Source organism: Amphiprion ocellaris, chromosome 5 (genome assembly GCF_022539595.1).
Source record: "Amphiprion ocellaris isolate individual 3 ecotype Okinawa chromosome 5, ASM2253959v1, whole genome shotgun sequence".
Classification (NCBI taxonomy): Eukaryota; Metazoa; Chordata; class Actinopteri; family Pomacentridae; genus Amphiprion; species Amphiprion ocellaris.
Window position 1 is genome coordinate 2,017,737 of NC_072770.1, and position 27,665 is coordinate 2,045,401.

General features: G+C 41.2%; 1 protein-coding gene across 4 annotated transcripts in view; it reads right to left on the reverse strand.

The window, feature by feature from the left end:
- tasora (transcription activation suppressor a) overlaps positions 1–26,724 on the reverse strand; it is a 38,337-nt gene extending 11,613 nt beyond the window's left edge. For 2 of the 4 annotated variants that reach the window (XM_023294089.3, XM_023294087.3), the window contains exons 1-23: positions 26,280–26,724; positions 20,700–20,842; positions 20,370–20,462; positions 19,977–20,049; positions 18,385–18,476; positions 16,935–17,066; positions 16,409–16,539; positions 14,994–15,025; positions 14,766–14,871; positions 11,854–11,957; positions 11,563–11,666; positions 11,184–11,256; positions 10,746–10,820; positions 9,905–10,101; positions 9,540–9,803; positions 9,246–9,429; positions 6,888–7,016; positions 5,692–5,846; positions 4,654–4,825; positions 3,652–4,164; positions 2,037–3,457; positions 1,259–1,381; positions 96–255 (exon numbers count right to left, since the gene is read on the reverse strand). In XM_023294089.3, the coding sequence (XP_023149857.2) occupies positions 96–255; positions 1,259–1,381; positions 2,037–3,457; positions 3,652–4,164; positions 4,654–4,825; positions 5,692–5,846; positions 6,888–7,016; positions 9,246–9,429; positions 9,540–9,803; positions 9,905–10,101; positions 10,746–10,820; positions 11,184–11,256; positions 11,563–11,666; positions 11,854–11,957; positions 14,766–14,871; positions 14,994–15,025; positions 16,409–16,539; positions 16,935–17,066; positions 18,385–18,476; positions 19,977–20,049; positions 20,370–20,462; positions 20,700–20,842; positions 26,280–26,559 (4,756 nt within the window). In that variant the 5' untranslated portion in view covers positions 26,560–26,724. The remainder of the gene's footprint in view (positions 1–95; positions 256–1,258; positions 1,382–2,036; positions 3,458–3,651; positions 4,165–4,653; positions 4,826–5,691; positions 5,847–6,887; positions 7,017–9,245; positions 9,430–9,539; positions 9,804–9,904; positions 10,102–10,745; positions 10,821–11,183; positions 11,257–11,562; positions 11,667–11,853; positions 11,958–14,765; positions 14,872–14,993; positions 15,026–16,408; positions 16,540–16,934; positions 17,067–18,384; positions 18,477–19,976; positions 20,050–20,369; positions 20,463–20,699; positions 20,843–26,279) is intronic. The other 2 variants (XM_035940902.2, XM_055010391.1) reach the window with 2 other exon arrangements.
- Between the last annotated feature and the right edge of the window lie 941 nt (positions 26,725–27,665).

Consider the following 27,665-nt stretch of genomic DNA (forward strand, 5'->3'; position numbering starts at 1 on the left):
GAACAGACTAAGTAAAGTAAAAAATGTGCATGAATCTTTTCCACTACAATGACTCAGATGACAGAACAATGACTGGATTTTAAATCGTGACCTACCATGAGTGATGAAATCCGGATTGAGCACAAAGTCATCTGAGACGATGCAACCTCCAGAAACAAAAAGCTCATTGTAGCTGTTGTTCCTGATGTCGTCCAATGTATCGATTCCCAGAAACACCACAGAGGAGTGTCGCTTCAGAGACACCAAGCCTGGTATCTGGCATGAACACAAACACATCAACAACATGATATGTCTGAGTTGTGCTTGCAGCAGCATATAGCAGTATACACATCTGTCTTGTCTCCACCCAGTTGTAAGAAAGTTGGCAGCACTTCTGGAGCGCATCAAACCAAATAAACATACATTTTTGCTTAATGCACTGACTGCTGCAAACAACTAGAACATCTGGCAGACATAGGAACTAACAGGAAGACAGCTAGAGCATCTACTGGGAGAAAGATGCTCAAAAAAAGGTTTAGAAGAGATTAGATTGCAGTCCATCTGTTAACTCACATAATATATATTCAACCCACCATGGAAGTGAAAGGGAAGTATTGAACTGGACCATGGATCTACAGAGCAGTTAACCTGCAGAGATCACATAGTCCCCAGCACAAGGAGATCAGAGGCCTAATACACCAACCAGGTGGCTTTTAGACCTGAACTTCAGCATGATGTAGAAAATAGCGCACCTTTTGCTACAGATGCCTTCCAGTGTCACCCCTTCATTCCATTTCCCACGGTTATCCACAATTCTTTCATCTTTTGTTATTTGTTACTGTCAGACCTTTCTTACCTTCTGTTGTCACACATTTGCTACTTGCAACAGTTTGTCAGACCCCTTGATTCAATTACTTTTTGTTCTGCTGTTTTACCCTCTGTTACTGATTAGCAACCATACGCAAACTAACCATTATTCACCGCTGTATTTACATACGGCCCCCACCTTACTCTCTGACATCCCTATAAAATGTGGACTCTGCAAATGTTCTGTGTGGACTTACCTTCACAGATTCATGCTCTGTGTTGGTCAGCCCACTGTATGTCGGAATACCAATAAACACCCACTACAGCAAACTTCAAGGACTAAGCGTGAAATTTCTTCAACAATCATGATGCAGTCTTCAAATAAAACATGTATTATTTTTTTTTGCATGCACGCACGCATGCAGATTACAGGTAGTCAAGAAGGAAAGCAGCAGAAGCAGTCGTTAAATACCTTGTGTATGTGTCCAGCTATGTCTCTGTTCTTAATGATGACCAGCAGTCTGTCGTCAGAGCTTTCTTGGTTCAGAAAGGCCACAGGAGTCTGCTCCACATTACCCTGCTTCAACAGGAGTTCCTTCGACATAACACGCATATAAACCAAAATGTAATCATTCTATGGACTTACATATATGTTTTTCAAAGCTACCATATTAAAGCAAATATAGTCTTCATGAATATCTGCCATTACATTCCAGTTTGGACTGATTCACAGGACTATATTATGTTCTTCACTTCTGTGTAACTCACAATCACTAGTAATTAAATTTGTGGTCTGAGCACCAACGGTGCAAGGATCCTATTGGGATGCAAGGAATTTTTACTATTACATTTCTGCATGTTGAAACCCGTTATTGAGGACCTAAACATGCTCAAAAAGTCATGAAAATTTGCTCACATATCAGGACTGGCAAAAAATTAGATACTTTATGGGATTTGTGCATGTATGTGCCAAAATGGTTCCATGGCCCCCCCCGCAAAATGGCAACAGTTGTAACATCTACTACCTGGAGGACTTTTCATCTACAGCTACAAAGTTTGATAGGCATATGAAGCACATCAAAGTGCATAAAAAAAGCCAGTTACAGCCATACCCTAGACCCAACAGGAAGTCCACCACTTTGCATTAAGGGATAAGTCCAAGAGACCTCGAATTTGGTCAGTATATACAACAGGCCTCACTGATGAAAAGTTACTCAAATCTTCCGCAAAACTAACTCCAATGAGCTTACCTTGACATCTTTATAGACCTGGTCTCCTGGTTCGGAGCAGTGGAGATAAAATTGTACGGAGTTTCTCTTCACATCTTTGATGATCTTCACCAGATTGCTGAACACCTCTGGCTGCAGTTGGCCAATCAGGGAGCTCAGGGTTGTGGCCGGAGGAGCGGGCCCAGGGACGGACACAGAGCTTGGGCTGGAAACTGGCTCAGAGCTGCTGGAAGATTCTGCCAGTTGTAGAGAGACGCTGCTGAACCCTGGCAGGGTTGTGTCACAATCTGTACCTGAAAGAGTTCTCCCCCCTTCCACACCAGCCGTACAAAGTACAGTACTGGCAGGGCTGTCATCTTGTGTTTGCTGAACGTGTTGAGTGACTGTCTTTGTCTCTAAAATGTGACTTTGCTGTGGCTTCCACTGGGACTGTTGTGACTTGTTAGGAGGGAAGAGGACAGTAGTATTGGCAGGCTTGTATACAGAAGCAGATGCAGAGGTAGGAGTGGATAAAGTGACATGAGAAGTTGTGGGATTCCTGTTTATAGCATCTTGCTGCCACACTTCGCCTCCTCTGGAGAGCACAGGATTTTGACTGCCTGAGGAACTGGTGTCAGCAGCATTCAGTTCACCACAAGGAGCAGAAACCTCATCATCTCTGCCTGTTTTAGCATTACCTGCTCGGACACTGGCCACAAAAGCACTAACCCTGTTAGCCAATGTGGCCTCGGAATTAGTCTGGCTGGTGTCAGGCTTGTGGTTCGGCCACCTGTCATCAAACTCTGTCAGCATGCTGCTAATGCTGTCTCGCAGGGAGCTCAAGTAGTCGTGGACGGGAGGACAGGGGTTGAAGAAAGACACGTATTGCGAAAACTGAGATACTGAGGCATACGGGAGTGTGTGTGGAGGAGTGGGGGCTTCTGAGTTTGAAGTGGAGTGTGAGGACTGTGGGAAGCTGTAAGGAATGCTCTCCTCTTGCAGGAGAAGCTGAATCTCAGAGGAGAAATCACCCACATGTTTGTCCACAATGCTGTCAATATCTCTTTGAGGACAAACAGCAGCAGAGGAGACAGAAGGAGAAAACACAGAGCCACCAGCCAGTTCCTTCAATTTTCCCTTTTGCTCCTTTCCACTAGATGCTTCTTGCATCATATCCACCACCTCCTCCTCATTTGGTTTACATTCAACAGCCTCTGTTTCCCCTTGTTTCCACACCCTCTCGACTGGCTGAGCTTTCTTTTCCTTCACGGAAAGTTCTACCTGTGCCTTCTTAACTCTCCCTGTTTCCAGCTCTGCCTCCTCCTTCCCTTGCATAGCAGGTGGTGGCAAAGTCCTCTGCTCTAGAGCTGGAGGATTACATGGACGGATGGATGCAGAAAGAAGTGGCTCTCCATTCTTCTCTTCTTTCCCCAGAGGTTTCTCTCCTTTGTCACTGAACTGACCTGCAAGAGGCAGACTGTATTAGACTAAATACAACAAATGTTCTAAAGCATATATTGTACTTTCTGTCAGCTACTAGTTTAATAAAAACTGCAACAGGAAATACATTTGGTGAAAACTGCAGGTGGTATTATAGTCTAAAATTAACAAATGGATCAAGTGGAACGTGAGACAATCTCAGGCTGCCTGATGTTACCTGTAAACTCCCTGGAGGCTATGAGGGTTAACCGCTCCTCATTAGCACCTGTCTGGTTCTTAATAAGTGGGCTGAGCTTATCAGGATCCAGGGCCTGACACCATGCGGATGAGAGGGGAGGATGGGTCTTAGGGGACCAGCACTGGGAAGGTGATGGGGGAGGGCTGGGCTCTGGAGATGGGCATTGTGAAGGGGAAGGAGGGAGACTGGGCTCTGGAGAGGGGCACTGAGACGGCGAAGGATAGGGACTTGGCTCTGGAGATGGACACTGGGAGGGTGAAATGGGAGGGCTGGGGTCAGGTGAGGGGCATTGGGAGGGGGACAGAGCAGGGCTGGCTTCAGGAGACGGTAAGTGGATGGGAGATGTAGAAGGGCTGGGCACATGGGACGAGGTGGGGCTCTGCCTGCGAGATTTGGTTGTTGTGGTGATGCTTGTTGCCGTGGCAAAGTGCTGGAAGCGAGGGTCCTGAGGGACGTTCCTGTCTCTCTGGGTGTACCTCTCTGAACACAGACCTGCAGACAGAGTTCAAAGTAAACTTTTGTGATCTGCAATCAGATCATAATCCGCAGCACCTGACAGAAGACAAAATATTTCACGTAGCTTCACGTATGACTAATAGATTTACAACTCTGTGCAGGATATCACAAACCTGCAATCTGATCTGGTGCTTGTTGCCCCAGATGCCATTTTTTTACAAAATGCCTTATTGTTGTTGTAAAGAAGCTGGCTATGAAACAATTCGGCTCCTTATCGTGGATCCATGTGGGTTTGAAAATGCTTTTTTTTCTCAAATTTTCACATGTTCGCATCATTAGGGCTGAGCTACACCCAGATTCTGTCAGCAGATACAGGAAGAAGTTATTTCTTACGCAGCTCTTAACTCTGGATGAGGATAAGTTCAATGCACCTTTGTATTTGTTGTAGTACTTTAAAACGATGGTCATGTTTTTGTCCTCATCTTTTAAACTGTGAAATTTACAATTTTGTTTTGACAGACTGACCTGTTATGGGGATGAGGATCCACGGGATCTCCCCCTGTCCCTCTTCTTCGTAACCTCCTGTTCTCTTCCCCAGCCCTCCTCCTCTACCTGCTGCTCCGTGATGATTGGTCTCTCCGCTGTGTGAGCTGGGACTGAATCCCTCCAAACTACTGACACTGCCCGCCATCTGTTCCTATGCATACACACACGCACGCACGCACGCACGCACGCACGCACGCACGCACGCACGCACGCACGCACGCACGCACGCACGCACACACACACACACACAACCTGTCGGCACTTGGAAAACTGTTGTACATGTTGATTACAGGTTGTTTGAGTTTTTCCAAAATACATAAACAAATTCAACTTTGCTTTTTAAATATGGCATAACTGTGTAATACTTCCCAATATACATTTGTGCATTCTCTTTACTGCTAGCTACAGTTGTGCTGTTCCTATAGATGTTCAGGATTTGAATGTGGTCAGCCAATATGCTAACTATATTATATCATCACCAGAAATATTACAATCCAACAATGACAATGTGTAGCTCTGTTATGATCTGGATCTTCAACTGTAAACCATAATGCCTCTAATTTTCAACCAATGTGGAGTTTTAGTTAATCATTCTCTGTCTACACTGTCATCCCGCTAATGTTGGCACAAAATGTCTATAAAAAAAGATGATATATTCTATTTTGATATGTTCATAGAGTGCATTTTAAAATACAGTCAAGTTGCCACTATCTGCACCAGTCACCTGAGCTCACTGGTTCTGAAAAGTACTGGTAATGTCAGACTCCACATGTTAGAGGATGTTGCTTAGGCTACAAAGTCTCGCTATCTCTGCACAGCATCTTTGTTCTTGCTGGGTTTCTATTGTACTCTGTCATAATGTAATTGTACTGAAGGTAAAGAGCAGGTAACAATGCCTCAAGGGAAATACAACACCAGTGCATAGGTGACTGTGTCACAGGCAGCTGTTCTTACTGTGCATCTATAGCATGATGTTGTGAAAAAGACAACATATAAGCAAAAAATATCTCCTGTTACCTCCAGCTCCTCCTGCTTCCTCAGATCAATGTCACAGTTGGTGGGCAGGCCCAGCTTTGTAGCCAGCCTGTCAAATGGAGAAGACTCCCTCTGCCCCTCTCCTGGCGTCTCACAAAAGTTCTGACTGGTCGTTCCCTCAGCAGCTTGGGTGAGGCCTGTATATAGGCAGACAAAAGTCAACTTCTTTATTTCAATACTTGTAAAAAATGTCTTAACATCTTCATAATAAAGAGTTTTGAAATGTCTTGCAATCTGAAAGTATCTTTTAAAGCAACATGCCTAACTGAAACAACAAGATGTGAGCAGAGAAGGAATACAAGAAGGTTCTGTATGTGGTGCAGGGTTTCCTCTACATTCATTCACTGCTGAATCCTAGCCGCCGCTCCTTCAAATTTCTTTTTTTTTTTAATCGTCGCAAATACACCACTGCCGCATGTCTCCACCTTCACAGCAGTCTTGCACTGTGTCAGGGTACTCGCGAGTACTGAGGTAAACCACAGATAACTACCTTGCTCAGTATCTACTCGTTTTGTGTGTGTGTGTGTGTGTGTGTGTGTGTGTGTGTGTGTGTGTGTGTGTGTGTGTGTGTGTGGTGGCTAAGGAGGTGGAGGTGGTGGTGGTGGTGGGGGGGTCGGTTAATACGGCGTTAATTACTCGTGAGAGTGCGGCCTTAAAAGTGATGTCACGTCAAGCACCCAGGCAGCAGGTCAGAGAGTCAGAGGAGCGACTTACTGGAGAAAAGGTAAACTTATTAGCTTAAGATAACTCATAATAGATTTTAAAAGTTAAACAGACATTCTCTAAATATTGATGTCCAGCTAACGTTACGTAGCCTATCGGTAGCTTCAGTTATTTGGGCCCGGTGCCAACTCAGTGTCGCTAACGTGACTAAACTATTGATAGCATTAAGCTAATATCTACACACCATGTATGAATAACTGCTGACTGCATTTTCAGATGATCTTGTTCAAATATTTTTTTTTTTTTTAAATTTTAACATTCAGCCTTTAAAAAGCCATTTTCAACTGGCCATTCAATAAATAGGTTGTACAAGGAAAATCTGCAGTCAACTGTCATTTGTTTACGTTGCCATGGCTTTGGGGAACCTGCCGCCGCTGCTGAAAAAAATCCTAGAGGAAAATCTGCTGGTGTCATTACTGCATGTTGTCAGGCAGAAAGCTTCAGTATCCAGTCACCTGTCAGCAGGCCAAGAAGTCTGGTAGACAGTTCAGAATCATCTTCTCTCAAATCAACATCCTTCAGACCCACTGAGCCAATCACAGATGTAAGAGAGACAGGTGAGGAGGGGACTTGGCTTCCCTCAACTAAGGCAAAGATAGAGAGATCAAGTGTCAGCAAACCGCCCAGCAGTCAGTAACTGTGAGACGTAAAATATAAACAGGACTCCATTATGTAAGGTATGTTTAGTCTGACTGCAAAAAAAACTTCAGAGGCAAAACAAATGCATGTAAAGTCAATAAAAAATCTCATTCAGTTGTTTTATTCATTTCAGTTATTTTCTAGATTGTAGAAATATAATGATGCCATCAAAACTTTGAAAGAACACATGGAACTATGTAGTAAACAAATAGTGTTAAACAAATCAGAATATATTATAAATGTATATTTTAGATTCTTCACAGTAGCCTCCTTTTGCTTTGATTACTGCTTTGAACACTTGGCATTCTCTCTATGAACTTCTTGAGGTCGTCTCCTGAAATGGTTTCCAACAGTCTTGAAGGAGTTCCAGAGATGCTGAGCACTTGTTGGTCCTTTTGCCTTCACTCTGAGGTCCATCTCATCCCAAACCATCTAGATTGGGTTTAGGTCAGGTGACTGTGGAAGCCAGGTCATCTCCATCATCTCCTTCTTGGTCAGATAGTCCTTCCACAGCCTGGAGGTGTGTTTGGGGTCATTGTCCTGTTGGAGAATAAATGATGGTCCAACTAAACCAAACCGGATGGGATGTCATGTCGCTGCAGGATGCTGTGGTAGCCATGCTGGTTCAGAGTTCCTTCAGTTTGGAATAAATCTCCAACAGTGTCACCAGCAAAGCACCCCCCACACCATCACACCTCCTCCTCCATGCTTCACGGTGGGAACCATACATGTAGAGACCATCCGTTCACCTTCTCTGGTCTCACAAAGACATGCCGTTTGGAAGCAAACATCTCAAATTTGGACTCTTCAGGTCAGAGCACAGACTTCCACTGGTCTAATGTCCATTCCTGGTGTTTCTGGGCCCAAAAAGTTATCTTCTTGTTGCTGGTAACTTGGATGAACTTATCCTCAGCAGCAGAGGAGACTCTTGGTCTTCCTTTCCTTGGGTGGTCCTCATGTGAGTCAGTTTCGTCGTAGCGTTTGATGTTTTTTGTGATGGCACTTGAGGATACATTCAAAGCTGTTGAAATTTTCCGGATCAACTGACCTCCTGGGTTTTACAGTATTGATGGATTGTCGTTTCTCTTCACTTTGTTGATCGATTCTTGCCACAATATGGGTTCCAACACTAGTCAAATAGAGCTATCCTCTGTGTACTAACCCTACCTCTGCACAACACAACTGATGGTCTGCACCAGGACTACCTCATGAAGCTGATTGAGAAAATGCCAAGAGTGTGCAAAGCTGTCATCCAAGCAAAAGGGACTACTTTGAAGAATCTAAAATATAAAACATATTGTGGTTTGCTTAACTCTTTATTGTTCACTACATAATGTCATGCGTTCTTTTACCGTTTTAATGTCTTCAGTTTTAATCTACAATGTAGAAAATAATTAAAGTAAATAAAAACCATTGAATGAGAAGGTGTGTCCAAACTTTTGACTGGTACAGCATCTCTCACAACGTGCAGCCAGATGTTAGTAAACTTCCAGATACGCAGTTCCAACTAACCCCACACTTTCTAACAAGGATAGCCTGAACAAGAATGATGAAACTAAATGCACTATACTGTACATCAAGCTGATGTTATCAAATAAATCAACATACAACGTGAAAAACAACTTGAACAGAAAACTGGTAACTAGAAAAATACCTTAGATCCGGCAGAGAAAACTCACATCGTCTTTGACTTCTGCACACGTAAGTGTAGTCTAAAGAATCAATTAAGGGATTGAAAGAGTGCTGCTACAACACCAGAGACAGCTCATTTAATGTATTTACGCAACCAGCCTAGACAGCAATGATCCATATTCAGTCTGTACAGTCTAATTACAGAAGTTCACAACAAGACTTCTTTCAAGATGTTGGCCTGCCCACTGTTATTCTCCATGAGCCATGCTGTTCACTCTTAATGAAGAACAATGTTTTAACTTTATTTTTTTTTTATTTAGCCTTTATTTAACCAGGCTGGTCCCATTGAGATACAATGACCTCTTTTTCAAGGGAATCCTGGCCAAGACAGCAGCAGAAACATTAAAATTGCAACAATTAAAAACGGACATCAACTCACTCAACAAAATAAATAAAATGTTGTGTAAATTACACCTTCCAGATGTGTAGTGTGTCCAGTCAGCATCAAAATGCTGGTGTTACCATGCTTTTCATCGTCTCACCTGGAATCTTGTGGTGTCTCCCAGGTTCCTGTGATGCTTTTAGGAATTTAAGTGCCCTCTCTGCTGTCTCCTTTTCCAGCTTCCTCTTCCTCCCTGGCACCTTCAGCCCCTCTCCTACCTCCTTCCTCAGCTCATTTTCTGCATTGCTCTTACAAGTCAGAACAAGATCTATCAGCTGCTGCATCTGAAAAACAAAAAACATACATTTCACTACAGCCTGAAAAATTTATTAAGTGCCCATATTCATAGTGTAATGTTTTCTAACGATCACTGCCATCCTGGTTTCAGTTTCACCTTTTGTGAGTTGGTCTGGCCATCTCTAGTGTTGCTTGTTGCCTCTCTTTGGCCTCCAGCACTCTTCCTGGGCTTCACCTCCTTGGGCTGCTCAGGGCCACAGTGTACCTCCACCATCTGCTTGGCCCGAGCCATTGACAGCAGGTAGAGGGCAGGACTGTACAAGTAGGAGTGCAGGTAGCTGTCCATGTTCACCTGATGGTGTTTGGATACAGGAAACAACTGTCCCTGCTCATCGTATTCACCCATTGGGTATTGTCGAACCTGGAAAGCAAAGACAGAAGACCATGCTTTACATCATGTTGCAGCTCCACACTGGAAAAATGGAAATTTGAGGATGACAGTTTAAAAGATGTTGGTCATACAGTGCCATCACTCATGCCGACAAGGTATTCCCGTGCCTGGCGCTCCACACCAGCAGACAGCTCAGCAGGGGGGTTTGCGCGGGCTTTAACCAGGGCGTGATGCAGCGCTGGGACAAACTGAGCCAGCTGCGGCATCACTGTTGCACCCGATATCGACGGCTCTGAGGTATCATGGGACGAGGAGGTACACCGTGGTGCTACAGGTAGAAACAGGGACAACAACATCAGACTTCCCATCGATCAATGCTACAGTTTGGACTTAATGTGGGTGTTTTTTAGCCTACACAGTCACCAACTAATACTATTTATACCAACATGACAATGTTTGAGGTTCAGCTTGCATAATTGCGAACCAACAAAAAACTCTCACTAAGCTTTCTTTTAGTTTAGTAAATCTCAAGTAGCCTGTTTTAGTTTAGTCTTGTATAGCCAGACGCATGTTCACAGCACTTAGTCTGCTCTAGAATGATCTGGCTGTACGCATTATCATTATGGTATGGAGGGGGGGGAACACTCTGGCCTGTTAGTATTTCTTTAAACCAATCACAATCAACTTGGTGGTGCTAAGCCCAGGATGCTACAACGGTGCCCCTGTAAAATAGTGACAGGGAGAATTGGTTTGCAAAGAGGATTTTGAAAACAGTAACACGCAGATAGCGTCAGGGGAGGAGAATGCTGTGTGAAATACGGGATGGAAACAGTAGTAGTACTATATCCAAAGTCTGTAACAGGTGAGTCACAAAAGTTCAACTGCATTTTGTATAACAGGCAAAAACAAAAAAAAAATATCTTGCAGATTTGAGAAAAAAATATAAATTAATCTCATACTTGTGATACTTACCGGATTTGACCAGATGTCTAGTTTCTGGGAATACAAACAAGGCCTGAAGACACCTTTTCCAGCTCTCTCCCCTCTCTAAAAACACAAACATTGTTGTCATTCTCACTCATGGTGTCATTTGTGGTAGTGCATTTTACTATAAAAACACTGATGGAAAAATGCAGTATTAACTGCTAGTTCTCACAGCAGTGATGCTGTTTCAAGCTGAACTAAAAAGTTCTGAAAGTGTTATGTAGATAGCATTTTTTTTTTTTTTTTTTACAAGGATTGTGTCAGTTTTCTACCAATACATATCATAAGAATAATAAGAATGATGTAATGACATGAAAACACATAAACCAGACTTGTATTTTTACTAACTACATAACCCAAATAACCCCATTTTGTTATTATCCCGTACTTAATGTACGAGTGCAACTCATCAGTCCCATGTCATACCAGTAGGCGTGGCCATTTGAACACTTGACAGCAGGAAAAGAAAGCCTTTCTCAGTAAGTGGAGTCACCAGAACCTGTAGAGAGAACAGACAACTCTCATTCAACACTTTATCTCTTCTTTCTTTTCTTACTTTGAGTTCTCCCAGTTTCTCTTATCACTCCTACAATTATTCTATACTGCTAAATGACAACATAATGGGAAGAAGGGGTAATTAGAAGTTTGTGTAGGTAAATATAGACTCAAGCTGCTATTTAACATCTTCTCTGCATTGCACATAAGATCCTGCTATTCCTCTTTGTAACACAATCTCCTGTGATGTATCAGCATCCATTACATATGCGAAGTAGTTCAATTACATTTTTAAGTAAGCAGAACCCACCACTCTTTTTATCTCCAGTTCCTGTAGCAGTCTGGTCACACTGGTTGTAGACCGATTCCTGTCAATCACCTCCAGTAGACTGCAGCAATGTCCGTTATTCACAACTACACAGAGAAAAACATACAAAGTCCAGTTCAGCTGATCCTCAGCTTTATCTCATCGGCGTTTAAAGCTACTGGATGTCAACACATAAGAGTGGCTATTTGTAACTTTAGTCACAAAGTACAAAACTCAATCAGCTACATCTTGGTTGGTAATGTCCTATGACTCAGAAGAATAATTCAACGTCACCTTCTTGACTGCTGTTGTAGAGGTTGGAGGAGAACAGGTCAGATGGGAGGAGCTTGGTCACCTGGTCAAACCTCATCAGGTAACGAATTTCCAGTTTCTCTGGTCTGATAGAATCACATGGTGAGACACACAGAGCAAGGTATTAAAAAAAAGTTAAAGATGCATGTGTTTCATATAAAACAGGCCTCTGTATTAAAGTACTTGTTAGCAAAGTAATCAAGGTTGTGATCACAGCTCATCCTTCATCCATGTCAAATGAAGCCAGTTTGTTTATATACCATTTAAATGGGGGATCGACTGACATGTGGACTTTCGTTGCCCACTAAGGCCTGTATCTTATTCTCTTATTGTTTTCCAGACACAGTTTTGGGGTAATTTGTGGCTGCCTCCTACCTTCAGCGATAGCCACTAACGTAACCATTAGCCACTGTGAAAGTAGCCAGTTTACTGACTTGTAAAACATTGAGATGACTCGCAAGTAAACCAGCAAGACACAAATATGCAAGTACTTAATACCCCAGACATGCCTCAAATTACATGAGTAGATGTCACAATGGCCAGCCAGGCACTGGTTGGCAGAGATATATCAACTCCTGTCAGGACAGCCATGGCAACTTCCGCTGCACAGGGATATGTTGTCCCAGGCAGGGGGAGCAGTATTTTACCCACACCTGGGGAATGCCTGGCCCTATGGGCCTGGCCCATGAATGATGTAATGTAAACAATGAAGGGCTCCCTCAGAGTGTAATTAAACACTCTTCAGAGTGCTGGAGCATCCTCCACTAGGGGGGAGGATGTTGGAGGAGTGATGTCAGAGGAAAGGACACATCTCCTTTCAGTGCGTTGTTGGTGTAATTGTGTCATTCCTGCAGGATGTGATTGATGAACAGTAGGCCCTCTCCACAATTAAGGTGTTTCTGGCTGCTAAATGCAGCCATGTGGGAACTGAAGTAAAGACGGCTAGCCAACATCCTTTGGTTTATTGTTTCATGAAGGCCACTGGCCCTCCCATGGGACTTGGCAGTGGTTTTGAATGGACTCTCCGGACCTCCATTTGAACCACTGGAGGCGGTTAGCTTGAAGCACCCGTCTCTGAAGACAGGGCTGCTGCTGGCGTTGGCCTCCGCAAAGCAAATCAGTAACATTCATGCCTCTCAGTGCACTCCTTGTGCAATCAATTTGCTCCTGCACATGCCAGGGTGTCGCTGAAACCCCATCTTACTTTCTTGCCCAAGGTGGTCGTATCATGCATGCTCTCCCATTGCTCTGACTGCATTTTTTCCATCGCCATTTTCTTCTTCTGAAGAGCAACATTTGCACATGCTATGTCCAGTCCGTGGACAGGACAAAGGGATGTCAGAGAAGTGACTAGGTTTTTGTGTCCTGGGCTAGCCCCTACAGAGGCAGGCCCTTCACAAAGCAGCAGCTCTCTCACTGTCTGTGGGCTCATTCCACAAGTGGCCTGGCTGCATCCTGGGCCCTGTGTAAAGGGGATTCAATCCAGGAGATTTGTGCAGCAGTGAGCTGGTCTTCATCTCTCACTTTTGTTTGCTTTTATAAGCTGGACACCTCTGCTCTGAGCCAGGTCCTGCAGTACTGAGTGCTGGGCCTCCTTCGAGCAGGGGCCAGCTCTTTAGTGCTGGTGGTTGTTTGAGATAAATGTATGGGATACGGGAGTTTCCATATCCCATAGTGAGACATCGAAACAAATGCTAAGAATGACAACTATAGGTTATTGGTGTAAGCCTGGTCCTTAGAGAAGCATGAGTGAGAAGCCTCACCAGGCAGCCCTCCTTGGTTGGATGAAGCGAGAAGACTTGTTTATTTTGGGTGTTGCTGCGTGGGTTGCGCAGGATACTTAAGGGTAGGTGGCTTCATCTGATGCAGGCAGTCAATCAGGACTGGTGGAATGAGATAAATGCTTCTGAGGCTTACGCAGGGGGCGTATCCCATAGTGAGACATCTCACTCATGCTACTGTGAGAACCAGGGTTACACAATTAACCTATAGATTTTTAGTATTTAGGGAACAGTAGAGCTGTTCTGCCCACTTTCACTGGTCCATTTGTTGGCTGGTATGTTATCCTCTGAGGAAATTCTCACTGATTGGACAATCTATCGTGTTACTTTCCTGAGGAAAAAGGGCTACATCATCTTCCATGATTAAGCCAATATTTTTGACAGCAGGAGAACAACCCTGCATTTTCACAACACTGAACTCACCAATCTTAGGGAGACTGTTAAGCTTAACTTATTTAATGTTTACGGAATGTTTACTCAGAATGGGTTAACAGTTAACGGCAAAGAAGCTGTTGTGGCTATAATTTAATTAAACAGGTGGTTCAAAAAATCAAGTGTAAACTTTGCAAACAGAATATTGCATATCATAGCTCAATAACTGACACGAATTATCAACTCCTAAAATGTAAGTGAACTTGTCTGTATTTTTTTCCTCAATAGTTCTTGTGCCAGGATCAAAAGTTATATAATTCTACCTTCAGAAATCACATGAATATAGGCAGGTGAAAACTGGTCTGCTCCCAGTCTGTTATCAATTCAATATAACATAACCAGGTTAAATGATTTATTATGCTGCAAACACTAGGTTTTTTTTTATATATGTAACTATAATTCATTGAAGCTAATAAGGCTAGTAGGTGAGCCAATCGATTGGTTGAACAGTAGGTATAATTTCAGTTGATCAAGATATTCTTTGGTTGACTGCAGCTTAAGTGTACAGAGAAATGTGCCAAGCGCTCTATAGTGATTGTTTAAAAAGTACCACACAGTAAACTATTTGCATGTACTTATTTTACATCTTTTAGAGGTTATTAAAAGGTCAAAGGATTCATTTGATCCTGTCATCTGACTCTATGTAAGACAGCAAACAGGCACTCTCTGTTCAATACTCACAGTCTGTGGGGTAGGAAGGGAGGAGAGAAGGAGCGAAATGAGATCTGGAAGAGAACCCGGTCATCTTTTACCAAATCTCCACTCCACACTGTGAACTGAGCACGATCTGTAAGGGCAAACATGGGAGAGATATCAAAGCTCATCCGCCTCAGAGGCAGGTAGCAAAAAGAGGACTTCATATTGTGCTTATATTCAAAAATGTGTCAGAGAACAGGGACCAGTGTTTACCTTTATTCCCTTCTGCTGACTGACTGTTCAACCTGCCCATCAAACACAGAGCACAAACAACATGTTAGTCCACACACTGAGCACTGCCACCAAGCTTAAAGCACATGCAAGTTTTTAATGCACCTGCCATTTTCATGAGCTCAGATCTATGTACCTTATTGGATATTTTGTTCATTTGACACAAATCCTGAACAGACAACATTATTATTTCCTTTTGTCAAAATCATATTAATCCAGAGTTTATTTCTCTTTTTACCTTTCAGGTAGACAATTTACTTCCTCACAGGACAGCACTTTAGCAGTCGCCCTCACACTAATATTATTCTGTGACTCAAAGATGATTTGAATCTTCTAGCAGGTTATCTTTGTAAAAATATAATCACCAAAATTAAACTATTTATCAGAGCTTCAACAGGAAAAATGGATTATAAATGTATAGAATGTCTTTGAACTAATCACATATGATATGCAGTTTAGTCAGGAAAACGACTCAAATCAAAGCTTATATTTGTGCTATTTATCAAAATCACTTTATTCTACATGTCTCATTAAAAAATCAGCAGAAACAAACTGTTTGCACCAGAGCCTGTAAAAAAAACAACAACAAATAACTCTGTGCTCCTAAGTCTAACTGAGTAGCAATTAGTGACTCAGCTGCAACCAACCATCACATGACAAAAATTCAGTGAGTATTCAGCTGAATTGCAGGCTGTGTGTTATAAAGATTAGAGAGAACACACATATGGAAACAAACTAGAGTCTGAGGAAAATAAAACAAACATAATCAGTACAATGAATGCAACATGGTTAAAAAATGCAACAATTGTATTATCTACAGTATGTATACCCACAGTTTCTTTCCAGTATTGGTAACACTCATGGACAAAATGCTTTGCATGTTGATTCCAGGGTTATTAAATTTTGGTAAAATAAAGTCAAAGAAAACAACTTTATCCTTTGTTGTGATTTATGGCATTATAACTTTGTTGTTCTGCACAGAGACATTTTTGAGTTCTCTCTACCTCTAGTCACGGTTGCGCTGTTTCCAAAGAGGTGTAGCAAACAATGAGCCCACAGTAAATAAAAATGTGACAGGAGCAAAAACACCCAGAAAGTGCTTGGAGTTCAGAAGGTCACTCAATATTTTCATCAATACTGGAAAAAAATCTAGAAAACAATCGTCCAAAAGCCAGATTGGTATGATCAAAGGTAATCAGCCTAGGAGGGAGAGAGTTTGATAAAAACAATGCAAACAACCTTTTATTTTAAGAATAAAATAATATAATAAATAATAGTAAAATAAAATAGAATATAACTGAGCAAAACTGTCTACTGTTAACTGTTCCCTCCATCAGCCTGTTAGATGTTACACCAGATGTTATCAATGGAAAGAACCATATTTCAAATACTCATACCTGATAGGTGCTAAAGGTTTGCTGGGAAGTGGAGAGTCTTTTCCTTTAACCTGGAAGGAGACAATGGCGTACGGACACACCTGGCGAGGACGCTCCCGCAGCTCGTCAAACGAATACTCGTAGAAGTATTGCTAGAGGAAACAACAAAAAACCAAGTGTTCAGAGTCCTAATTTATTTCTTTGAAAGAAAACTCACCTAAAAAAATTCAAAAATGACCACGTTAGTCTCAGTTGCATCTAAGATGCTTTGCATGATTTTAGTTTAGCATTGAATGGAACCTGAACCAAACATGAACCACACCCTGATCACAACTCCACCACCAATTGAAGGAGCTATGCTGATCACTAAACAGCTTGCTCCACTTAAATGGTTAGTTACTTACTAAATTCATATAATAGTGTCTATAAATAAATATTTGTTTATTTCTGTGTATTGATTTATAGTTTCTGTTTCCTATTGAAACTGTTATTATAAAATATTACTATAGTTTCAGAGTTTCATGTTTTTTTGTATCAGTGTCTTTACCTGTGTGAGTTCAAAGGCCCTGTAGGAGGTGACCGAGGTGACTTTGCTGGCGTTCTTAGAGATATGGCTGTCGAAGCGAGGCGTTGGATCCAGAAGGTTCTTCATGTTTTCATAGATGCTCTTCACTTTTCCCTGAACCCAAAAAATGAACTAATTATTAAAGTAACCATTGATCATGGTTCTATAACAGATATTACCATGAAACTTCCTTAGTTGATTGCTTTTTATAAGACAGTAAGGATTTGCATTACAAATTTTCTGACATTTTTGACAGGTATTTTTCCCCTAAACAGACGCTAATTTGCACACATCTACAGTAATCTGAAGACTGGAAAAAGCCTGGGTCAAGGTTCCTGTTTTATTTTGATGACATATTAGACCCAGCAGCCTTTATGTAGGGGATTTTGGATTTCTCTTTTCATCATTCCATGAATTGGAAAATACTTCAAACGCCTGCTATTTTTAGGATTATGTTCTATAAATTTGACTATGTGTGATATATAAACAAAACCCTGTATAAAAACCTTCAAAATTTAGGTAAGAATAAGACAGGACAGTGTGTTGTATTTAAGTGCTACATAGGTAGAGATTTCTATGTCAGAGTAGTAGAAAAACTCATTTTGACAAAATAGCTTATAAATAATATGTATTGTAAAGAAACTGTTTTACAGCTAAACAATTGAACAAACTGACATCTTCAAAAAACTCCACCAGTGGATTACTTTTTAAAATTTTATGTTTAAATATGCAAACAACGTAATATCCTGTTAAATACCTGCTCATTTGGATATATGTAAAATAGGCAAAATGTAGTAAAATAAACATCTAAATGTGTATTTTGGACATTTTCATTCGACTATTCTGATGGGAGACGAGTTATAAAAGCAAAATCTCAAAACTGACATTGCATGAAAAGACTCCTTGCATGTTGCATTTACCTGCTTGAGCTGGGAAACTGCTATCAAAATGCTTTATACACAGATCTTTGCCAGTTAGAAGAAAGGGTTGGAGGTTGAGCGTGAAAAATTTGTATATTTTGCCAAACTAATTTTCACTCACATTGTACCAATGCTTACACAGTAAAGAACACATGCACTGCAACATCAGGTGGACAAAACACAGAACGGTATTATAGGAAGGATCAGGTGTTAATAGAGAACAAAGATGCCTGGATTGACTCAGGACATTTCAATTCAATTCAATTTTATTTATATAGCGCCAATTACAGTCACATTTTCTCAAGACGCTTTACAGAACCCATATGCCTGAACCCCCCAGAGCAGCCCTACCTAAGGAGACAGCAGCAAGGAAAACACCCTTTAACAGGGGAAAAACCTTGAGCAGAACCTGGCTCAACATTCTGTCCTTACACCATGCTTCCTGAGTTTGACAGGTGAGCTGACAGAGACCATGACTGATGATGGTAGTGACTGGCAGCCAGCTGACTTACCTTCATCACTTTGAAGATGATGATCTCCCCTGTGGCTCCAGGCGTGAAGGCGTTATTCTGTAGCAGGTCTGAGTACCTGGACAGATACACTCCTAGAGACACATGCATAAATGCACAACAGAAAATAACAAATTAAGAACACATAAAAATTTTCTTTTCACCTAAATTAATTTTGTCTGCTTCCACAAACTAAGTGGGTTTCAGTTAACTCCTACAACCAGTGCTGCATTTATTCCGTGTAAAGAGTAGCTACTGGAAATTACACACTCTGTTTTCATTGCGCAGATAAAAACTCAGTATGTCAGGAGGTATTTCTCAGTGCTGCTTCCTTCGTAATATGTGTCCTTAAGAGGCTAGGCAAGACCTCTTTTTAAATTCTGAAGAACACATTTGAACATGCTGAGCTAAATGGTTAGTTTCTGTGGCTTCTAGACACAGATGCCGTTTACCTCTTACACAAGATAATTTGAATAACTCTTTTTGGAAGGAATTATTCCTTACAGAATGATTTTATAGGTAGGGAGTCTGCATAGAAAATTTTAAAAACAATTAAAAATTTAAATGGTGTAACACTGGCAAGGGCATCCAAACTAGTTCTGTTCTTTGAATGGCAACCAAATCTGGCATGTTCAACAAATTAGCTGTTCTGATTTGTGTGGTGGCAACAACTGAAAGACACTGCTGACAGCATACCTTTTACTTGTCAAGCTTCAGTTCTGAAGCTAAAGTATTTACATACAACTGAAACTGAATTTCATTTTCACACCCAAATCAAACACCATATCTTTTTAAAACATTATTTTTTGAATTAGGGTATTTAAGAACTTTAAATTGGATGGACGTGTCTTATACAACAGTCATAGAAAATGTGAACCTTTGCAGTTTTGTTTTTATACTGAGCAGTGAAAAAGTTGTAGCAGCATGTATTTGGGCTAATTAGTTTCACTTCACATTGCACTCCTTGACATGTAACTATTACCGTACAAGCTCAAGTCGCAATAGCCAAACGCTGAAACAATACATAGTCCAGGATTGCTGTTGCCAAGCAGCGGTGTTCTGGGTGAGAAGGCTTTATATGTGTGCAGGATTATGTGTGCCTTAAAGCGGCCAAGGATACACACAAGCGTCCTTGAAAACTCTCGATTCTTGGCAGAATTCGATGGATCCTCCCCATCAGTGAAGTCCTTCAGCAGGACTAGTTGACTGGATATTGAGAAACACCTACAGGGGTGGGTAAGGCTGAACCATTTGGGGAAAATATCTAATTGCAAATTTTCAGATACTGCGATCTAAATATTCTATTTAATTTTTTAAAGTGAAACTTCAGCTAAGTATTCACTGTGTAGTAGATTTTAAATGTGATGAATCATTCTTAAATAAAATACCCTCAAAAGTGTGACTCTCACACAAAGAGGATGGCATGAATTTGTAAAACTACTCTTGCCAAAGTGTAAACCCAGGTCAGACACACTGCACAGTATGTCCTAAATTACAGCAGTGGTAATTTGCTAATTGTTTTGTTTCAAACTGTGGTTTTGACTCAAAATTGATTAATCATTTGGTCATAATGAAGAGTGTCTGTTCACACCTACCTTTAGTAGGGTTCCCCAGCAGTGTGATCCAGCTCTGGCCCACGAACAGCCCCTTCTCACAGAGCAAGGGCAACTACAACAGCAAAACAATTTAAAAAATCACAACATAACAAAATGTTGATCTAAAATGATAAGGCTCATTCAGACAGACATCAACTGCTCTTTTTAGTGAGAAATTCCTGCTCAAAACCATCTGCGGTGTTGCCTTGCAGTCCCATTTAAGAGACACAGGTAAATAACATTTGACTAAAGTACTTCAACAGGTGCAAAACACCTCTATCAGAGGATAACTGGCAACACAAACTAGCAAAAACGTAGTTTCTGTGTATTCTCTGTATTGAAGTAAGACCTCTTCCTGTCCTAACAAATAACACAGTTCAATTTTAATCTCACCTTGAGAGCATCAGTCAACAGGAAACAGTAGCTCTCCTCCAGCTCCTTTTCTGTCCTTCCATCTGCCTTCATCTCCTTCCTCTTCTCCACAAACTAAAACACACAAACACAAATTTGAGCATCAATCCATGAACAAATAAGAATCTCGACTGGTCATGCCAAACACAGCTCCTAAACACAACAAATCAACAATAAGTCGTCACAACCTCTTTAGGACACAGATTCTTTGGCACAAAGCTTACAGGTACACATACCCCCTCTGAGCACTTCTCCAGAATTTTCCAATGACATATTTAACTGGTGGTGACTTTCCACCTGCTCGTGTCTCACCTCTTTCTCCAGCTGCTCACTGTGGACCAGCCGAGGTTTGCTGTAGGTAAACCAGCTGGAGGAGCTGGTGTCGATGTAGCTGGCGGTCAAGATGGTCATCATGTCTTCATATTCCCTGGATTCAGTGGAAACGTGGAACACAGCTGAGAGAAAGACAGGACAGACACATCAGTAATGATCCTTTGCACATTTTTCACAAATTATGACTAATATGAGCAAATAGTTGTTTTAAACGTGCACAAAATCCAGCTGTCAGATCTATGCAGGCTACAGAAATAACTAGTTCAGTTTTATTTACATAGCACAAATTCACAACAAACGTCATCTCAAGGCACTTCACATGGTAAGGTGATGACCTTACAATATCATATTACAGACAGAAACCCAACAAAGCCAAGGATTCTCTTTGGTGAGAGTGGCTAAACTATATAAGAGATTATCAAGAAGTTCATGTGCACAGCTGACTGCATACATCTTTAAACATCTATGCAGTGTTTTTTTTAAACCTTTATTTAATCACATGGGTCCCATTCAGATTACATGAGCTCTTTTTCAATTGATCCGTGGCCAAGACAGCAGCAGCACCAAGTTACAGAAAACATTAAAAACACATACATTATAAAACATACAGTAAGAACTCGTAAAAGAAAGCCTGAACAGGAGGAAGCATAATTGGCTATGAAGCAAAGCAGTTACAGACTCCAATGGATCCTGTCTCCATACCCTTCACCACATTTTTAAAATCTCTGACTGGGATCAGCTCTTGAAGCTGTAGTTCAGCCTGCTAGTGATTCCAGACTACAGGGGTGAGAACATAAAAGCCTGTTTGCCAAGTTCAGTGAGTGCAAACCAAGAGACAGACAATAAAAGAATGTCATTCAAGGGCAGACAATAGTTACTGGTTTTAAATGAAATATATCCACAAAGGTAAGAGGGGAGCAGACAAGGATGGATTTACATATAAAATGATACCAATGGATGAGTCCGCACAAGGTCAGGGACGGCCACATTAACCCTCTTCTCCCTTGTCCAAAGCACATAATCAAAGAAATTCAACGTTTGTATTGGCAGTCTAGCTTTTTTATTTTAGTGCACAAAGACATTTTGGAGTTCTTTGTACATTCTAGCAGTTGTTGTGCTGTTTCCACTCACTATGGGCTCAAAAATGAGCTCACAGTGAGTGCGAATACCAGAGGAGCATAAAACAGCCAGAAACTGCTGCAGGTTCAGAGAGTTAATGCCAATCTAACCCACGGCATTTAGCATGTGCTGCTGTAACATCCTCCACTCTTTGGGCTTCAGATGTTGAACATTCTACAGAGACTTTCTCTCATTCAATCATATGAGCACCAGTGACAGCCAACACAAGGTCTAGTGATAAGTTTTGGTTCCATGTGGTCTGCATTACAGAGCTGTTGCATCAGTTGGTATGGTATTCAGATTTTATTTTACTGGAACACAGAGATCAAACCAGGAAAAGTCCCAGACCAAAAATATACCATAACATACATTGTGCCAAATCCCATATCCTCAGTTTATAAAGGGCCAAGTTTAATCTAGGTCACAACATTCCTTGCTATTAACTTGACAACAATTATAGTTCTAGTCAAACAATCCTACTTTAACCTCAGCTCACTTACAATATGTACTTTCTGCAGTTGTTCATTGATGAGTTTACATGGATCAGACATAAATACTTGTGCCAATACTCCCCATCCTTTATGCAGCATTCAGTCTCATGGGGGTGGACAAGGATCCTCCAAAAGTAGGCGCCAGCTTGCCTCAATTATAACAGAACCGTTGGAGCACCTTTTTACAACAAATTCTCCTGAGACTACAGAACCTGCAGCAGCTGCCTCCCTCAGCGTACACAGGGCTCAGCTGGAGCATCAAACACCTCAGAGATGAAATCACAACCATGCAGGGCAGAAATTTAACTAAAGATTGTTCCTTCAAGTTAAAAATGAGCCTATTAAATATTCTGTGTGCCACAAATACACTCCTGGAGGCTGTTTTCACAATCAGTGCAACGACGGCAGGTATCACATGATTGGGATTTGTTTGTTTAAATTTGTTTGGCAGTTCCTGAAAGCAAATCATTACTTTTCAATCCACACTGCGTGTCACGGTTAGGGACCCACGGCGTAGGTTTGAAGAACAAAGCAAAATGTTCTGATTGGATCTGGAAGTAAAGATATAATATCTCTGTAATTCAGCCACATGCAAAATCACATTATGTATTCGTATAGAGAGATGGAAAGGAAACAACCTGTTGTAGTTGATGCTTAAAAGAGAGAAACATTTACCACCTGTCACAGCTTTCTTACATAGTGATAAAACAAATTGACAGATGTGGTGAGTTGTATCCTAAACCATGAAATAAAAGATTAAACTCACTTCGTGAATGGCACTTTATTAAATTAACGTAGTAGTAATGATGCCACTTTTTCTATACATTTTGGTATTTCATCCACACACAGTTTTATGTCACTGAAAGTCAATCTTTTTAAAAACTTTTTCCAGGGTGAAGCTTTGTAAAAACTACGTATAAATGAGCCAGCCCTATGAAACTGTGGAAAAATACTGCTGGTGTTAACCTTGCTATCCAGACGTGTACATACATAAATTATACTGAGGAATGACTTCACTGTATTGTCGGAAGCCTACCGGAACCAATAATGGTTTTTAGGCTTCTAATTGGGCAACGTGGTCTTTGGGTTAGCGTTATATTACTGCCTGATGGTTTGACATGCTCTTGGCAGCACCTCGGTTGTGTTTTGCATTTTGTGGTGGATTACTAGATTATTATGAATTAGTTGCCAGCTTTTAAATTGATCACCAAATATTTAGATATATGACTAATCAGTTTGAGCATGTTTGTAAGTAAAATGAAGTCTAAATCCTCTGAATTAAGCTTCTTAAATTTTTACATTTTCTGGTTTAGGTTTCTTTACCCCTCCACAACAGTAAACTGAACATCTCTGGGTCCCGGTCAAAACAAGAGATTTGAGCAGGTTATCTTGAGCTTCAGTTGCAGCCCTAATGTTACCTGAGACATTTTTGTGGACTGCACCTAAGAAGAATCACGAACAACATATAATTGAACAGATTTCTCTGTTCCAAATCAATGTCATATCCTGAATTTGAAAAAAAAAAAAAAACAAGGTAAGAGTGCAAAGAATGACACTAGTTTGCATGTAAATATATTTAGGGGTGGGGAATGAAGAGGCCATGTTATGAACAGATGTACATCCCCCGATAAACAAACAATGAGATGCGATGCGTTAGGAATGAGTTCTAAAGATGTCAGAAGGTATATTTTGTTTTGTCTACACTGCAGGTTCCAGGTATTTGTATCTGCCATATATTTGTTTTCATCCAATGACAAACTAATTATTGAAAGGGGTAAAAGAAATCTCAACCATACAAGCCCAACAATGCAACACAATAGCACTTCTTTACCAGTAGTACATATGGCAAGCTGAAAGAAACCTGAATCATGCTTTAGGCTCAAATTATACTTTGTGTGTACCTGCATGGAACCATACTATACAGATTTTAGCATCTGTGATCCTGTGTTGGGGTCCATAGTGACAAACAACGGGGACCTACAACCAGAGATTACTCGCTGAAGAGCCCTGGCATCATCAGCTCTGCAGTCTCTCTGGAAACCACTCTGGTCCCACACCCGATGGCTCGACGTTGTTGCGGGCGACCTCAAACAACATGGAGTTGCTGTGGAGGATACAGAGCTGCTGGCACAAGACTGCCAGCAGGGGAAGAAACTGGTTCATCTGGTCGGCTCGACGCACATGGACGGGATGCCCTGCCCTTCGCAGGAGCCCTAAGTCAAGTCAAGTCAAGATCCTGTGTGGATGTCTGTGTGAAGATTTGTGATGTTACACAGGTGACTGCAGACATTAATGAATATGAAGAAGCATTTATGCATCTGCTGAGTTTTTGAATGTATTTATGCCTGCCTGAATAACACCACTGCATTTGAAGCTCCTCTCCCACAGTCTGTAAAACTATATTTCTGTAATAGTTTCTGTTTGTTGTCTTGAAGCCCAAGTTGAACACATCAGTAGGACAAAGTATTTCACAATCGCCGTGTCTTTGTGAGACCAGAGAAGGTGAGCTGATGGCTTTTTCATGTGTGGTTCCCACCGTGAAGCATGGAGGAGGAGGTGTGATGGTGTGGGGGTGCTTTGCTGGTGACACTGTTAGGGATTTTTTTTTTAAATTCAAGGAACATTGAACCAGCATGGCTACTACAGCATCCTGCAGCGACATGCCAGCCTATCTGGTTTGCGTTTAATTGGACCATCATTTATTCTCCAACAGGACAATGACCCCAAACACACCTCCAGGCTGTGGAAGGACTATCTGACCAAGAAGGAGATGATGGAGATGACCTGGCCTCCACAGTCACCTGACCTAAACCCGATCCAGATGGTTTGGGATGAGATGGACCACAGAGTGAAGGCAAAAGGGCCAATAAGTGCTCAGCATCTCTGGGAACTCCTTCCAAACCATTTCAGGTGACTACCTCATGAAGCTGATTGAGAGAATGCCAAGAGTGTGCAAAGCAGTAATCAAAGCAAAAGGGGGTTAATTTAAAGAATCGAAAATTCAAAATATATTATGGTTTGTTTAACACTATTTGTGTTTACTATTTAATTCCATATACTTTTGGTGTCTTCAGAATTAATCTACAATGTAGAAAATAATAACAAATAAATGAAAACCATTGAATAAGAAGGTACGTTCAAACTTTTGAGTGGTACTTTCAACTTTCCACAAAAAAATCTTGTAACTCTAGCTTCACCTACAAACAGTCCCTAAACAATAAATCAAATTTCAAGCTGAACTAAATCTCCAACCTGCTCATTAGATTTATTCATACCCACTTGCCTCTGAATCAGACTTAGTCAAAGGACAGAGCAACAAATATGTCCTCATGTTCTTATTTTATGGTGTCATTCTGATAGCAGTGCCTAGAAACAGAACAGCAATAAACACGTATAAGCCCCTATGTCCCACAAAACCCAATGTAAACAAGGAGGCGGTTACCTCGGTTTAGCTAGCACTCTGAAGCTAACGTCAACATGGAGCTGAAGTCAAGGCAAAGACTCAGATATAGATCCACGGAGATTTACTTTCACTTGCAAACAAACTACAGTTAGCCAAAAAGTGATCATACACACCGCGTAATAACACGCAATTAAATGGCTACCTGCTAGCTTGTAGCATCCCTGAATTGCGTTAGCCGTTAGAGCTTGTCCAGGGCTTATTACGATTTAATGTAATCATAAAGGATTTAAATGACAGGGAAGTTAATATAGATGACTCAAACATTCGTGAATATTTTAAATGTTGTTCTCTGTGGCAAAGCCAACACAACCAAAAAAGCTCAGAAACGGATCTGTCCGGTAATGAACGTTTAGCTGTCCGATAATGGAACTTTCATAACTTGAAAACGTGTAAAAATGTAGTTATGTGAATAATGGCGGTAAATATGAAGACGGAGAACTATTTTATACTTTCAGTGAAGTGTGCAGATAAAGCGGAGCAGCTCACCTCTCTTTTCCCTGGTTTTCCTCGGTATGGTTAACTTGAGGGGCTCCATCGGCATATACCTCTGGTACACCACTTGCGGTGCCGAGTTCCTCCTCGCCATCCTCCCCGCGGCAGCAGCGCTCCGTGGACCGAGTCTGTCCGCTCCAGGGTGAGCTTCTCTGGCCGAGGTCGCATCGCTCACCTCGCCATCTTGCAGGCTAGCGCTAGCTCCTGGCTCCGCGGCGGTAGACACCCTCCTCAGAGGACGACCTGCCTCCCGCCGTGCCAGGTTGTCGTCCATTTTCTCGATTCTCGGTCAAACCGACGAGTCTCTCTCCAACCGTCGCTCCGTCACCGTTTGTCGGCTGCTGTTACTCACACCGCTGTTACCTCTGGATCCCGCAGCGCAGGGAATCTGACCGACACACAAGCTTCGCCATGTTTCCGACCAGCAGATTCTTCTTCACCGAGATTTACCCGCCGCTGCTCCACCGAGCGTCGCTTTACTGCCATCTAGAGGAAACATATCACTCCTTCACTTCACTCGTCTAGTATGGAAAGAAGCGGACAAATATATAAAAATCTAAAAATCGAACAGGCATTTTGAGGTACCGCATAATGATGTTTGACTTTGCAGCTCAAAATATTTATAAATTTACACATAAAGTAGGGTGTTTTTTTTAGATGAACCAGAAATATTTCCCTCTATTTTTTTGTTATTTTCCGTTAAAAAAATGAAGATAAACTGTCAAAAAATGTCCATATATTCTGAATCACGCATTTTTTTAAAAACAAAGATGACGTTAATAATCGAAACAAAGCAATCCACTTCCCTAATGAACTGCGCAGTATCGGCACAGTTAATTTATTAATCATTATTATAATTATTATTAGCGTCTTTTTCAGGCATTCCTATAAATGAAAAGGCTGAGCCAATGCAGATAGTTTATTTGTTTCCATAATAATACTTAACTTTGCAGCTCAAAATAAAAATGATTTTGTCATAAAGGTTAGTCCTTTTTGGATTTGGACTGATAGTCAACAGTATTTTTAATTGTTTTCTATTTTGTGTTATTTTCCTGCCAAAACTGATTTCTATTAAACCTCACATTTTCATATTTCTTGGTTTGTTTGGGGGTTTTTTGTTTTATTTTTGCAAATACGACTTTATGAACCAAAAGAAAGCAATCTCTTTTATTTATTGAATGTATAGTATTTTGGAAAATGCAATTCTTACGTGCATTTCTACTTCCACTCTCAGTCTTTTTTGTGGTTGCAATGATTACATCAATAGTCATAATAAAGCAATCAGATACTAGATAATGATATTTGACTTTAGATTTTTGAAAGTATTTGTAATTATTTGCTGTTTTCCTGGCAAAAACATCCACATAGGCCATTCTTTAA